Source organism: Taudactylus pleione, unplaced genomic scaffold (genome assembly GCF_031769625.1).
Source record: "Taudactylus pleione unplaced genomic scaffold, aTauple2 ptg000352l, whole genome shotgun sequence".
In the NCBI taxonomy this organism is placed as follows: domain Eukaryota; kingdom Metazoa; phylum Chordata; class Amphibia; order Anura; family Myobatrachidae; genus Taudactylus; species Taudactylus pleione.
In genome coordinates this window covers 7,093,808-7,110,620 of record NW_028284753.1, presented here as the reverse complement: position 1 = coordinate 7,110,620, position 16,813 = coordinate 7,093,808, and the positions used below count along the sequence as shown (strand labels likewise).

General features: G+C 40.7%; 1 protein-coding gene across 3 annotated transcripts in view; it reads right to left on the bottom strand.

Annotated features, from left to right (window-relative positions):
* Positions 1 to 4,098: 4,098 nt before the first annotated feature.
* Positions 4,099 to 16,813, bottom strand: part of LOC148508642 (uncharacterized) — a 153,654-nt gene continuing 140,939 nt past the window's right edge. For all 3 annotated transcript variants that reach the window (XM_088444208.1, XM_088444209.1, XM_088444210.1), the window contains 2 exons: positions 13,277 to 13,399; positions 4,099 to 4,387 (listed from right to left, as the gene is read on the bottom strand). In XM_088444208.1, coding sequence (XP_088300334.1) covers positions 4,313 to 4,387; positions 13,277 to 13,399 — 198 coding nt within the window. In that variant the 3' untranslated portion in view covers positions 4,099 to 4,312. The remainder of the gene's footprint in view (positions 4,388 to 13,276; positions 13,400 to 16,813) is intronic.

The following is a 16,813-nucleotide window of genomic DNA, read 5'->3' as shown; positions in this document are numbered from 1 at the left end:
TCTTCAGATGTGGGCATCATTCCAGAGCATTGGAGCAAGTCCAGGAGTCTGGAGGAGCGGCAGAAGAACCTAGCACTGCCCTGGACATATATTGTATATGTACATATGGAATCGATATGCATGGCCAGCGGTTCGATTCCCGGCAGCGCCTGGCCAACAAAAGCAGAGTTCCCGGCAGCGGAAGCCCGACAGCGCTGGAAATCCCGATCGTCGCTAAGGTAAGTATAAAGTAACCTAACCCTCCTTAAGGGTGCCTAACCCTAACTTCCCCCCCAAGTGCCTAACCCTAACCCTCCCCCTAGGCTAACCCTCCCGGGGGGGTGCCTAACCCTAAGTCCCCCTAGGCTAACCCTCCCGGGGGGGTGCCTAACCCTAAGTCCCCCCTGGGTGCCCTAAACCTAACCCTCCCTCCCACGGCTGTCCGCTTGCGGCGCCCGGCATCCCTTCGATCGGGATGCCGGGCGCCTGTCTCCTGGCGTCGGGGAAATGACAGGCGTCTAGATATAGACGCCCGGTATTTCACCCTTGCCGGGATATGACAGTCGGGAAGCCGGCTGTCGGTATTAAGGCAGCTGGTTTCCTGATTGTATACCGTACATTTTGGTCTCCTTGTTTACTGGATAGTGTATTATTATACAGTATTAATTAACCCTATTGATGGTCTATAGCAGTGCACCCCTAACAGTGGATGTTTTCCACATCTCCTAGTTGGTGCACAGGTATATTTATTACTGGCTGACACATTTTAAAAGAACCACAGGTGGTGCTAATCATTTCATTTGTGATAATGAGAACAACATGCAGCGCTAGTAACATTCTATTATATTACTATTTCTATTGTGGTCATGGTGTGTGCTGGGTAGGGGGTTTCCAGACAGAACCCCCCCCCCCTGCGTTTGCCTATGACAGCTGTAAGTTCTTGACCCATTAGTTGTTCCCTGAAGAGGAATTTTTTTAAAACTCTGAAATTTGCAGAATTTTTCAGCTTTTGCTAATCTAAACTTAAAAAAAAAAATTCTAGTAGTTTTGTGCTGAATGTACCTTTCTACTATTTCAAACACAAAGTAGCTGATAATAGTTATTTGGCATCTGAGTACTTAGCAGGTGTCAGAGCACTGACATATACCATAATATATGAATATTTTTCGTGACTGAAAATATGGCTATTTGCATTATTCACTACTATGGACAGCTCTGGAAACACTGGGGCAATTTTACATCTAGATGCATAAAAAACAAAAATAGTACTAATGTAGATTAATTACTAGATGTTATCATTTTACCCTCTTACGTACCATAAGCATACAGTATCTCCCTTGCTAATGATGTACCTCAGGAGGAAACACGTTGACATTTCATCATAATCCAACAGCTCTTACTGGGAATTTGAACAATAATAAATGTACTTTTTTTAAAATAGTATCCAATTCACCTTTTGATACTGTAGACACAATTCTTCCATTTTCCCTCTGCTACTCTCTTGTTGGACTGATTCACTATTTTGGCTTCCAGTACCAACTCTAAATTGATGACACCCTCCCTCCCCTACCAACTGTCTCTTTACTGTCTCAACATGGATGTCTCCTAAAGCGCAACATGTGCAAAATAGAGCTTATCATCTTCTCTTCTCCCAGAGCCACCACCTGCCCTTAATCTACACCACAATTTATTCAGCCCCCCCAAGCCTGCTGCCTGCAAAGTCACACTAGACTTTGCCATAGACCTTATTCTGCACATCCAGTCTCTCCCACTTCATTCACCTCCATCTTTAAATATTGGCTAAAATAGATTATTAGCAAAAAATGCTACCAAAACTCTTATTCATTCTCTCATCATTTCCTGCCTTCATTACTGCAGCTGTCTTCTATCTGGCATTCCCTTCACCTATCCATCATTGCTGAAAGCCTGTGGGCTGTCGGGAGTCGGGACGGAGGAAAGAGTACATCCATAGGCAAACGCAGGGGGGGTTTCTGTCTGCCTGGAAACCCCCCTCACCAGCCCACACCATGACTACAATAGAAATAGTAATATAATAGAATTTTACAAGTGCTGCATGTTATTCTCACTATCACAAATGAAATAATTAGCACCACCTATGGATCTTTTAGCATGTATCAGCTAGTAATAAATAACCTGTGCACCAACTAGGAGATCTGGAAAACATTCACTGTTAGGGATGTGCTGCTATAGAGCCCAATATGTACCTATATGTCCAGGGCAGTGCTAGATTGCTCCCAGCCTCCCGGACTTGCTCTAATTCTCTGGAATGGTGCCCACATCTAAAATGAAAACATTCACCTCAGGCAGTATGGCCTTACTGCCGCATTTAATGGCTTATTGTGATTGCAGGTCCTGTACATGCTGGAATTATCACACACAATACACTTTATATGACACATATTAAAGCTGGTTAAGTGCTAATTCTACCCTCTTCATGGACTGGCCACACTCACTCTAAAATCAAGCATTTGGAAACCCCCCTCTAGAAATCCTGCGTTTGCCACTGATATCACACGGCCAGCCAGCTCTCAAAGCCCTATGGGAACTGCCTGGGAGGAGTCAGGGGGTTGGCTAGCAGCAGCCATGCACACAGAGAGGGAAAGTAGCAGCCACGCACACAGCCGGGGGAGGGGGTCGGAGTAGCAGCTATGCATACAGTTTGGAGGGAACAGCAGCAATGCACACTGTAAGTGGGGGGGGGAAGCAGCAGCCATGCACACTGCCAGTGGTGGGAGGGGTAGCAGCAGCCATGCACACCGTCAGAAGGGTAGAGCATCAGCCATGCACATAGTCGGGGGGGGGGGGGGGGAGAGAGCAGCAGCCATGAGTCTTATTCTTTAAAGGGTTTGCAGACATAAAGGGTTAAGCCACTGATGAATGGTATATCCACTATTTAGAAGATTAAAGGAACCTTTACGGGCATGTATTTCACCAGGGACATGCAGTCAGGATAGACAGGGGAGACAGAGCCTCCCCTGTCATGCTCCTGAGATTTGATATAAAAATTATTAGACTAATACAAAGAAGATTTTTATAACTTATGAATATCTTCTGTGTGACTTTTAATAATTTTTATAGTTAACACTCACTGGGACTGTAGGGAGACGAGAGATGAGGCAGCAACAGCTCAGCCTCGCTTCTGTATTGTCAGACACTGCTTGCAGAGCTAGTGGCGGGGCCAAACCATGGGCAGTAAGTTGCACAGAAAGAGAGCTAATAGAGGCATGCCTCTAAGCATGGGGGGGCGTGCCTTGAGCAATGAGGGACACCTTGAAGGTGTCATGTGCCCAGGAAGTGCACTGCAGTGTTTAGAGGTCTGACCTCAGTCAGCAGCAGCAAGAGTAGACACAGTGATGAAGGTAGGATAATCAATGGACACTAAAGCTTAGTGTAGTGAGGGCAGAGTTACAATGAGTAGGGGGTTAGACGGGCTCCCAGCACTCAGACCCATCTCCATGTGTGCCTCCCCAGCCATTGACCTCACCGCACGTCACTGTATTTCACCTATATTGGGTGAGTGGAAAACTATAATGAAAGTGGCTTGTGAAGAAGGTATTATGCTTTTTAATTACCATCTTTTTCTTCTCTTCATTTGAGAGTTGAAAGGAACCACTCATTTTATATTGTGTACTTTGATTTGTAACTACTTAAAGAACGGGATGTAGTAAGGATGTCAACATTTAAAATGTCGACACCATAATGTCGACAAGGTCATTCAGGATGCCGACATGTTCAGAATGTCAACACTGAAATAATCTTGAAGTGTTCCAAATGTCAACATGAATGTGAACAGTCAGAATGTTGACATGTGAAATTAGGGTTAGGGTTTGGCTGCAATTACTGTTAGGCTGCAGTTAAGTTTAGGGTTAATGTTAGGATAATTATGAACAGGTCGAATCTGAATGTTGACATGCCACATATTGACATTATGAACATGTCGATATCCTGAATGTTGGCATTCCAGACCACACCCGAAAGAACAATATCGTTATTGCTTATACTGTGAATGCTGTGCTTACAAATTAACTACATCTTTGTTGCTGTTTAACAATTGTTTTACTGAATTACTCAGAAATAAAACAAAAAAGATTTGGTAACTTTGCAAATAACATCATAATACATTTTTATTAATCTCTTAAAAAGTATTACACAAATTACAGAAATTAACAGTATTTTAAAGTGAAATGTTTGTTTATAAGAAATGTCTTGGTCAGAAGATAGAGGCAAATGGATGTTCATTTAATTAGTGTCTTGTCTTCATTAAACATCTACTAACATCTGGCTGAGTGACCTTCTCTAACATAATGCCAGCTCACAAATGGATTGAGTGCAGAATGTCAGTATTGTCATCTTTCCTTGTAATGACTCTATGCAGTACATCCAGGACCTACAGTACAATAGAAGAAAACAGCTGTTAAACAAAATATACAGGTGAATCTACTAAAAGATTATTTTCTGCCTCTTAAAAAATCACTAGAAGTTGACAAAATACCCAGTAATTCCTGAATCCATTACACAACATTTGTTCTGTGCTATATTTCCATTTAAATAAAAAAGTGCTTTAATTAGCAATGTTTGAAAAATGTTTTTTTTTAAAAAGCATGAGCTTCACATGTAGAAGTCTTAACTTGCCATTCCAGTTAGTATAACAAATTCATGAAAAAAATATAAATACATGGGTGACCCCTGTCCACCTCCTAGTCCCTCACCTCCTAGTCCCTCACCTCCTAGTCCCTCACCTCCTAGTCCCTCACCTCCTAGTCCCTCTCAGTAGTACTGTTGCTTTTATTAAGGGAAACTTTGCAAAGTAAAGGCTGCACCCACCATCTGGAGAACACTGGCCCAGCACTGAATAGCGTTGGGGATTGTTTAGACCATACTGGGCTGGCAGGAGGATGTTGAACTGGATTGAATTACCCTTCATGAATAGCATTGGAGCAGGACACATGAGATGCTTGGTGCTGCTATTTGGATGCAATTACAGTCCAATCTAATTATTTTGATACCTTCAGTTCGGAATAAAGAAAATACGTTAAAAATATACCTACAGTGGTACCTGGCTCAGCAGTGCTTACATAGGATCTTTCCATCTTAATCTGAGTTATGTTGAAGGGGTGCAGTCAGGAGGACACCTTGTACCATATGTTTTAGATCTGTCCACAATTGACACCTATGTCCATCTTATTACTCAGATCACTAGCATCACGGTTCCTTCTTCACCTACTTACTTCTTACTACCCAGGCCTCTTTTGTGTCTTGAAACAGTCAAAAGCTTATCTGGCACACACTGAACCAGGGGCGTATTACTAGTAGATTAGTAATGAAGATAATAAAACTGTTTATCATATATTGTCGGGGAATAGATATTGCAAAGAGTGTAAGAAATGTAAAATATTTTAACCACCAGGAGTACATAGCGGCCATTTGGATCTGGCTGTTGGTGACAAATATTAAAAGGAAGGTTTTTTTCTTTTCATTAGAATGGCCACACCTCGGGATTTAGAATTATAAGAGGCATGAGCAACTATCTTTTGGCCTAAAATAGATAGTTTCCTTGGCTGTTAAATGTGTTTCTTGTAAAAAGGAAATATCAGCCTATTGTAAATTAAGATATGAAATAATTTTACAGCATTTAGCCGGAGTATTAATTCCAGGAACAAAATTTGAAATCATGCATAGTATTGAGAATAGAAACAACATATCACCAGAGTCAGATCCAAATCAGAATAAGAATCAAAATAGAATTTCGTCAAGACATATTGTAACAAAAAATTGTATTGTTCTGATAGAGAATATGTGAAAGACTAATACACAGAAATATTTTCTATGAAAGGTAAACATAAGAGAAAAAATATATAAAAAATATTAAAAAAGGAGAATTGGTAGAGGGATCTCTAACCAGCCCTCCGAATAAAAAAATAGTTAATAGAACATAAAACCAATCAAACAAGTTGGTCAACATGGTAAACAGTGTCAAGTGATTCCTATCCATTAATAGATATCACAGAGATATCTTAGCTAAATATCTCAAGACACCAACCTAAATATATATACAGTAATATTAGATATATAGATTTCTTGAGGAGTGTGGTCTCATATATGATAAGTCCAAATACATAGATAATATATATTGTCCTTAAAGAAAAAGAAATTTAGCAAGACATCAAACATGAAAACATGAGTAGATAAACGATGATAACCATTCGGCTAACCTGGAGACCATGAATATTAAACTGGTCATACAATTAGTAATAACAGCTGAATATAATAATTACGTATAACGATCAGGTAGACAAGTTTGAGGATTCATCCTCCTCCTCCAGAAATGCTAATGCATCTGCAGCAGATGTAAAGTCCTTGTTTCCTGAATCTCAGAAAAGGCGTGGTCTTGCTGGAAACAGTAAAGCAAATTTCTTTTGTGCTTTTATTGGTTTGTAGCATACAGGCGACATTTCTTTGCGGGCATGAGAGACTTCCGTCAAATAGTCTTGAAACATCAATAAACAATGATTATGCCATTCAATTGTGCCTTTTTTACGTGCTGCAGTCCATATTGTGGTCTTATGGGCAAAATTGAGGCATTGGAAGATGACTGTATGTGGGCGTTTGGCATCACGAAATGGGCCTAATCTGTGTGCTCTTTCTATTGCAAAATCAGGTAATCAGAGGAGAGATCCTAAAGCAGTAATAAATCTTTGCTAAAAAATGTATAGAGGTTATTTCGTCGAGAGCGATTTTCAAGATCACCTTATTTAATAGATATTGAGTATTCTTTCGTTCCTGATCCAATTGTTGCTGTAACTCAAAAGGGCCTGTTCATGTTCCTCAATCTTATATTGATTCATAACCACTTGTAGATCTGTGGAATCTAATTGTTCCTTCAGATCTTTAAGTGCATCGGCAAAGTTGTCCGCCTGTGATTCCATTATAGGAGTTATAGTGTCCTTTATAGCTCGGACTACATCCTCATATGTAAGTGGCTTGGCGGAATCCATGATAGTACTAGATGCAGAATGAAGAGTAGAGGCAGCAGGTATCGAGTTCAGGTCAAGGGAGTCAGTTGATGAAAAAATGTCCACTTGCAGAGCTAGCCCTAGGCATATGCATTCCAGGCAAATGCCTAGGGCATTTGAAATGCCTTAGGGGCATCCTCCGGCTCAGTGGCAGGTACCGTGGAACTATCAGCGGTGCAGCCGGTGCATTGCACTGGGGTCAGCAACAATGAAAGGGCCTGCAGCCAGCAGTACTAATAAAGAGTCAAACTGACTTATTATTACAGTACTCTGTGCTGCGGCTGGCCATGGGCCGTACCGAGGAAGGAGGCGGTCTGGCCTCAGTCTGGCCAGAGGAGGTGGGGGGTCCTTATCCTCATTCTACCTGACCAGGCTGTCTGTCTGTCACTAGACCCCCTGAGAACCAGCACCTCCCAGCGAGTCCCCACCCCCTCCTCTCTGTCTATTTTGCATGCACCCTCTTTTCCCTGACTGAGACCCTTCTCCCTTACCAAGAGTCCCCGCCCCTTCCTCTCCAGTCTAGCCCTCTGTCACAGTCTCTCTTCTACTCTCCTATCCTGTGCCATGGAGGAGCCCATCAGGGACTACACATCCTCTTCCAGGACAGGTAAGTGCCAGTGTCATCTAGGGAGGTGGTATCTGTATGCAGTGGGGAGGGGTATATATTTTTTTTTCTAGGAGGGTGGTTGGAGTGTGTTTTTTAATACCGTATGTGGTGGGGTAGTGTATTAATGTAGTGTTCATGTGTGTGTATTAATTTTATGTGTATGTGTGTGTGAGGGGTGTGTTCATCTGTGTTATAAGTTATATGTGGGTCACTGATGTTCTCACTGTAGCGCTCTGCATTATATGGAGCTCATTGCAACGCTCTCTGCTTCATATGGCTGTCACTGCGATGCTCTCTATATTATTATATAACCACTTACTAGTTCTGCCACTGGGCTGCAGCAAGTAAAATGGCCATTGGAGGGCATGCTGCGCATGTCCAACCGCTACCACTCCTCACGGCTCCGCCTCCATCAGCCACCCAGCGCCCACCAAATCCAGCAGGGTCGGTCCAGGAGCTGGAAAAACAAGCAGGGGTGGCCACAACTGCCTCCCTGGCCCTGAAGAGAGTAAGTCTAAGGGCCCAATTTATTAACGGAGCTAAACATCACTGACATTGTTTCGTTTAGTATGGCAGTGATACAAACTGAAATGCCACTGGTGTTTACCAATGCCTACCCCACCCGCCAGGTTACAGTAAAGTCCTTCTTGTCGGCAAGGTCCTCTGCTCAGCAGCTGGCAGCCCTACAATGCCAGCGACGGGCTTCTGTGTAATGCGCATGTGCGATGGTCCGTCTGTGCATGGGCATGGCACTTAACCCGGAGGGGACCCGGCAGAACCTGAAAGGCTTTGCTTAAGCTGATAAGGAAACACTTGGTCCCCATTGCCGGCAATGGGGACAGCATCACTCTCGCCATCTAAAAATCTAAAGATGACGAGAACAATGCTGTGACAAACAGCAGTCATCTTAGATAACCGCTGTTTGTTGAATACAGAAAGGATGACATAGCCCCCTTTAGCGAGCGTTAAAGGGGTTATGCATCATTGATAACGGGGCCCTAAGTAAGTTATCTGAGCTCTCAGGGGCACTGCTGGATGACTGAGAGGTGCTGACTGTGCTGGGAAAGGGGTGCATAGATGCCAGCCTGGCCAAGGGTGCTGACTGTGCTGGCTGACTGAGGGGTGTTGTGCTGGGAAAGGGAAGCATAATTAATGAGGCCAAGGGTGCTGTGCTGATTGAGGGGTGTTGTGCTGGATAAGGGGTGCATAATGAAGCCAAGGGTGCTATTCTGGATGAGGGGTGCTGGATGAGGCCAGGGGTGCTCTGCTGGGAAAGGGGTACTGGATGAGGCCAGGGGTGCTGTGCTGAAAGGGGAGAGGGGTACTGTTCAGCGAGGCGGGCAGTGAAGGGGGTAGTATGTGGTGATGTGAGGTGGGCAGCAACTGGATCAGTGTGTGTGCTGTATATGTGTGTGTGTCCATGTAGCTATATATCTATCGAGAGAGAGAGAGAGAGAGAGAGAGAGAGAGAGAGAGGGAGAGAGATGTAATTGATATGTTAAATGAGGGCAGATTAATCACAATTTTATGTCCTCGGCCAGACTCCTAAAGGAAGAAAGAAGAAGAAGAAGAAGAAAGAAAAGGGAGGAACACCTAAGAGGTAAGTGAAAACTGAGTATCATGATTGAAGAGGTGAGGGCGAGTGTCTGTAGAGTGTAGTGTGCTGGGATTATCTGCTAGGGGGCACCAGCCAAAATCTTGCCTAGGGCACCAAATAGGTTAGGGCCGGCTCTGATTGTTTGTATGCAGTTTTGCATACCTTCAAGTTTCTGTTTACCACTGGTTCCAGCCCAGTTCAAGCCTCTGGTTCTAGTCCAATCACTCCTGGTTTTTCTGCATTGCCTGGACTATGTTTTTGTTTCAATAAACAGTTTATATTTCACTATGCTCCTGACTCACAGCTGTCATTACAAGTATCCAGTTACTTTTTGTGGGGCACTCAAACTACTATAATATATAAAACTTAGCTTTTAATATGTATGCTATTAAAATAATGAAATAATGTGACAATCATCTATACGTGAACACTGAAAAAACAAAACAAACACAACATGTAATCTGGGCCGCAGTAGGTCCAGTTATGAGTGACTGATAAGAGATAGGGAAAAAAGTTTTATATATATCCGATCTCTAAATCCCAATATGGGTCAGACACAAAAATTATGACACTGTGGTCAAAAAGGCGAAAATATGTATATATTGAAGGGGATTTATATAAGGAAATATAAAGGATATCTGCCCTTCAATGTAATAGTCGGTGACTACCTAGTTAACTCCCTGTAAATAGGGGTAGTTCCGAAATTGCTGTCTATACTGATAAATTTCATACATGAAGCATCATCATATGGGAACAAATGTATAATACCACAATAAATGATTTATCAAAATAACATGCAAGCAGAAAAATACATAGACCACATAAATTACAGTTGTTCTCCAAATTGCTATCTAAATTGATAAATTTCATACATGGAGCGTCATCATATGGGAACAAGTATATAATACCACAATAAATTAAATATAACGTGCGAGCAGAAAAATAAAGAAATTAACCACATGAATTGTAGTTATTCTCCTGGGCACAGTGTATGTATATACATATAAAAAACTACACACACACACATATATATACACATGTGTATATAGATAGTGCTTTCTGATATATAATATCCGTGATCTTCATAGGCAAACGCAGGGGGGGTTTCCGTCTGCCTGGAAACCCCCCTCACCAGCCCACACCATGACTACAATAGAAATAGTAATATAATAAAATTTTACAAGTGCTGCATGTTATTCTCACTATCACAAATGAAATAATTAGCACTACCTGTGGATCTTTTAGCATGTATCAGCTAGTAATAAGTACACCTGTGCACCAACTAGGAGATCTGGAAAACATTCACTGTTAGGGATGTGCTGCTATAGAGCCCAATATGTACATATATGACCAGGGCAGTGCTAGATTGCTCCTAGCCTCCTGGACTTGCTCTAATTCTCTGGAATGGTGCCCACATCTAAAATGAAAACATTCACCTCAGGCAGGATGGCCTTACTGCCGCATTTAATGGCTTATTGTGATCGCAGGTCCTGTACGTGCTGGAATTATCACACACAATACACTTTATATAACGCATAATAAAGCTGGATAAGTACACATTCTACCCTCTTCATGGACTGGCCACACTCACTCTAAAATCAAGCATTTGGAAACCCCTCTCTAGAAATCCTGCGTTTGCCACTGATCTTAGGACAATTTCATTCCAAGAGTGATAGAAAGCAGAATAGTTTAAAAGAGGAAAGGCTCTCCACTATTGTATGGGAAAAATGGCTGCTGCAGAGAGTCTTGCATAAGCATAGGACACTGTGTGAGCGGATTCCACCCTAAACATGGGGATAGAACAAAAAGAAATAGATATATATAAAGAAAAAACTCTATATATTAAACCTCTGCGCTAATAAAAATCAACTAAAAAATGTGAATTGGCAGATAAATCACAGCAACCATTGCTTGTGCAGAAATTGTTCAGGACTCGATCAACGAAACATAATATATTTAATGATACACATAATAAATAAAAATGAAACAAAAAATTTACATATATCATATAGTACCTCTAAAAATTGTATACTGAGATAGCTTAAAAGTTGATAGCAATTGCTCTCATACAAAGTTCCTTATATAATAATGGTATTATCTCAATCTGTTAAATACCACTATCCCTTAATTGAAAAGTCCTGCTGCCATCCGTGTTTAGGCATATAAGGAAATATAGATGAGGATTTTGTCCTGCTATTGAGATAGATGATGAATTATCCTCATATGTGCATAGAGGTAAAAAATTGCAAATGTCCTGTTTGGATATTCAGTTCGTGAACTGGCCAGACTAAACAGCAGTTAAAGTTAATGCTCACCCTGCTGGTGTGCTCGATAGCCACAAGGCTTCCTGTTTGAGCTCCGGCTGAAAACAAGCCTTGGACCCAGTGTCAGCAACAGCCTGCCTTCCACTGAGGAGGTGTCATGGAAAGTAACAGCGGCCGCGCTGTATAGATACACTGTAGCAGTGGCGTTATCACGTGATTGGCACACCAGCGTCCTGGGCGATCTGGTCAATTGCTGCTCGATATCCTGGACTCAACAAAGTGGCTGGGGATCCCTCTGACACGTTTCGCCCCTATATGCAGCGGGGGCTTTCTAGAAATAATAGGACACAAGTATCTGCTGTTGGACATGGCATTTAGAGGGCGAATCTGATGACAATGCAGTGCAGACTCGCTCTCCTGCACCCCGCACAATAAGAGTACCTATAGCAGATAACAGTGTGAGGAATAGGACACAATAGTGTAAAAGAAATAAAAACAAAAAAAGTGAGAAGGGTTAATATTCCTCAGAATGCTGCTTCCTATGGTATGTGTGTGATACACAGTGAACCATAGGTGAGCGGTTCTGGGGATTCGCTAGTCATCAGGAAGAGTACAGGAGAGAGGGACATCCATGCAGAGAGCTAGCCCTGCTGTGCCCTGATGTAATGAACAGTGCAGGGCAGGAGAGAGGGTGCGCTCTGCACTCTGTTCCCAGAAGGAGATACCTGTTGTGTTTGCAGCTCGTGGTAGTCTGGTGGTTGTAAGGTGTTCCCTGAAGTGCCCAAACACGTCTTTCGCCGGAGGGGGCTTTCTCAATGGGTGGCCTTTTTTTTATATGTATATACATACACTGTGCCCAGGAGAATAACTACAATTCATGTGGTCAATTTTTTTATTTTTTTATTTTTCTGCTCGCACGTTATATTTCATATATTGTGGTATTATACACTTGTTCCCATATGATGATGCTCCATGTATGAAATGTATCAATTTAGGTAGCAATTTGGAGAACAACTGTAATTTATGTGGTCTATGTATTTTTCTGTTCGCATGTTATTTTTATAAATCATGTATTGTGGTATTATACATTTGTTCCCATATGATGATGCTTCATATAGGAAATTTATCAGTATAGACAGCAATTTTGGAACTACCCCTATTTACAGGGAGTTAACTAGGTAGTCACCGACTATTACATTGAAGGGCAGATATCCTTTATATTTCCTTATATAAATCCCCTTCAATATATACATATTTTCGCCTTTTTGACCACAGTGTCATAATTTTTGTGTCTGACCCATATTGGGATTTAGAGATCGGATATATATAAAACTTTTTTCCCTATCTCTTATCAGTCACTCATAACTGGACCTACTGTGGCCCAGATTACATGTTGTGTTTGTTTTGTTTTTTCAGTGTTCACATATAGATGTTTGTCACATTATTTCATTATTTTAATAGCATACATATTAAAAGCTAAGTTTTATATATTATAGTAGTTTGAGTGCCCCACAAAAAGAGAGTATCTTTCTCTTTCTTTTTCTTCTCATATAATACAACTCTCGAGGGACTTCTTGGGATTTTGACCCACATAGTATACTTATTTTGGAATACATCTACTATACAAGTGATTCTGTCAGTAGTCCCACCAGTGCTTAAGATATCATCATCCCCTTCTCCCTATACAAAGTTGAAGTATCCAGTTACATAGTACAAGAATCAATCTCTGCTGTAATTTTTTCCTCACAAAAATTGGAGGATTATATTTCAACTTATGATTTGAAATAACAGTTACCTTTATTTTAGGTACAGATCCAACCTTGAGAACATCAAGTATTCCCATTTCCATCTTGGTGCAATCCACAACAGTAAATTCATATTCAGTATCATGTGCCATGTCAAGCAGGATTCCATCAACCTGATAGGGGAAAGTTTAAATAAATTATAAGTAGTTCAGGCAAAAAATACTACTTGGTTTTTACTAGGTTGGCAGCACAGGACCCGCCTGTCTCTTTAGACCAAGGGTGGGGAACCTTTTTTCTGCTGAGGGCCATTTTGATATACAGTATATAACATTATTTGCGGGCCTGGTGCAGGCCATGCCACCTCCATGTGACGTGACACGGGACGGGATCACAATAGCCAGTGATTACAGCAATGCCCGGAGCATCCTGAGGATGCTCCGGAGAACAGTAAGGGCAGCGGTGTGACTGTCTGAAGCGTCCTAAGGATGCTCCAGACGGCACTGCTGCATAGTTTCTGGATGCAGTTCGCCATTCTAGGCACCCTGCTCTCCAGATGAGGCTAGCATAAAAAAGCTAAGAGGACCAGACTAAATGATTCCTGGGGCCTTATACTGCCCCCGTGCCTGATGTTTCCTATCCCTTCTTTAGATGATTGATTTCAATTATTTATTTTTGGTGTCCCTGGCCCAGAGCTCATGGAACAATGTTTAATGTTTTGCAACCAAGTAAACTGGAAAATGTTTATTTTTATGTGTGATAACAGTGATTGTTTATTTGATGTTCACATTATATTCTTATGTCTCTTGATTACATGGTATTGTTATTAATATGGGCATTCTGTTTTCTCACAAAAAGAATATCGCAATGATACCATGTAATCCTGTTTATTTTGTAGATCTCAATAAAAATATTATATAGAAAAAAAAAAAAAGTTCAGGCAGTAAACTTACTAAACTTACGAGAGAGGGTAATGAAAGAGATTTCCATTTTGTGCTCCTTATCTAAATTAATACAAAAGCAGCTGAATCTAAAGGGTTGTAAGCAAGGGCATAACTAGATATTTGTAGGTCCCATAGCAAAAGTTTGTAAGTGCCGGGTCATTCTGTGTCAAATCAACACACTGATTTTACCTCACCAGCTCAGATTTTGATAAAATTTGGTATATGGAGAGTATTTATGTGATTTAAGAAAAATACAAAATATTATTTAAATATATCATGTCGTTTCCAAAATATGGCTGTAAAGTTTTCAAAAATCTGTCAAAAACATACAACCAGCATATTTTCAAATCGCCATAGCAGCTCTCCTAATTAAGCTAGAGAGGTGGGGTAATTTTTCTGTGTTTTTTATGCCCTCTCCTATGATATACAACACAATAGGTTTTGTGAGGGAAAACTGTTTCCAAATTCAAACTGAAATATTTGATCATGATTATTATCGACAAAAAAGTTAAAAACATTTCTGGAAATAGTCTATACTAATGTTAAATGTTTGAAAAAATTATAAAGTGGGGGGATAATGGGTTCATAGTTAAAAATTATTTTAAGCAGGAGTAGGCGTTTGAAAAAAATCACGGCCTACTTTTAAAACCAATTATATGAGGGAACAACTAATATTAGCCCAACACTCAATATTTGAATTAAATGTATTTTCTCACATGTTGAGATTGTCAAAAAATAATTAAGAGAATTTACAAAAATTAAAATACAAACACAGTAAAATGACCCCACTCCAACCTCTCTAGCTTAATTTGGAGAGCTGCTATGGCGATTTGAAAATATGCTGGTTGTGCATTTTTGACAGATTTTTAAAAAAATACTTAAATTAAATTTTGAAACGGAATGAGATATTTAAATAAAATTTTGTATTTTTCTTAGACTACATATATACTCTCCATATACCAAATACCAAATTTGAACAAAACCTGAGCTTGTGAGTTAAAATTTCAACATAAAGTGTGTTGATTTGACACGAATGGCTCGGCCCCTGTATACCACCCAATAGTGAAAAATGTATATATCACATTTAACTTTGATAAGAAAGATGGACCCCCCTAACTCTGGGTCCCAGAGCAGCTGCACCTATTGCACCTATGGTAGTTACACCCATGGTTGCATGCCCAATATAGGTACACAAAAACTGTACACAGTATTTTCATTTATCCAACACAGAATTGGGTCTTAAATTAAAGCTTACTAAAAGAAGACAATAACATAACATAAAATATATTAAAGCGAACAATAAGTTTGCATACCAAAATAATGATTAGACAATAACGATCTGAGTTTATCAGTCACAAACTCCCTATAACAAACCTCTACAGTACACATAAATTAGCTAACTGCATTCCAAGATCACTCACAGGAAGTACTTCACCAGGAATTTTGTTGTAAAATCAGTTTTACAAGTATATTAGCATAGACAATAGAGATTCATATGTGCAAGGCTAAAATAATCACTCCAGTAAAGAGTGGTAATATTCCAAGGTGATCATTTCATGAGCACCTTAAGCCAGAACTTCCCAACCTTTGCCATTACAGTCCACATTTAAGGATATCCATGCTTAAGCAGAGGTGACTTATTAGTACCTCAGTCAATTTGATTTATCTATCTGGACTCAAACATGGATATATTTAAAACCTGGAATATAATGGTGGCGTTTGGGATCCTCTGCATAAGCAATAGAATATGCCTGGCCTTCCTTTTAATGTCTTACTAGCTCCATGCTGTATCAACGGGATGTAGTCCAGGCCAGAACACTGACACGGGAATCCCAACATCAGTTGAGATGCTGACACCCGAATACCGATACACGGTCCTCCTCCTGAAAAAGTCTGTCCATTTGGCAGTTTGATAAAAAGCGTTGAGGAGTTTCTGGTGTGAGGAGTGGTCCATACCCTGCGTTTGGTGACCTGACTCAGCTAAACTCAAAATTCTGTTCTTAGATGTACGTTTCAGATGCTGTTTTATTAAATGTGATTTTTTTATATATTACTCATTGATACCTATGTTCCCTCCTTTTTACATAACCCACGTGAGTGACAGTGTGGACGTCAGGACAAAAGCCAAGAGTCCTTTCGTACGAGCACATGCACTATATTATGGGTAGGGGTATTTATTGGATATAAGGTATATATTTATTGGAGTTTTTTTGCACAAGCAATGTGCACTTTTTTGCTGTGAACTAAGCAAATATATACTTGTGTGTTTTGTGTGATATGCACTAGTGCACTTTTATACACCAATATAGGTGGTAGTTATATGCACACAACACTTTTGTCATATTTATATGATATTTTACTAATACAATTAATTTTCAGATTTTTCACTATATTCAATCTCCAGAGTTTTACCTTATGCCACACCATACAGTGTAACTGGCTAACATCCACCGGTACTCCAGATCCCGGGGGCGTACCACAATGACGTCATCGCGCATCAGCGTAACGCACGTCACAGCACATCCATCACCATGGTAACCGAACAGTGCACTAGACATAAAAGTAAAGACAAAAGAGGCAGGGCATAATTTAGCCAGCCTCCGGTACCGTATGATCGACCATGTACCCCTTCTGAGGCGTGGAGGT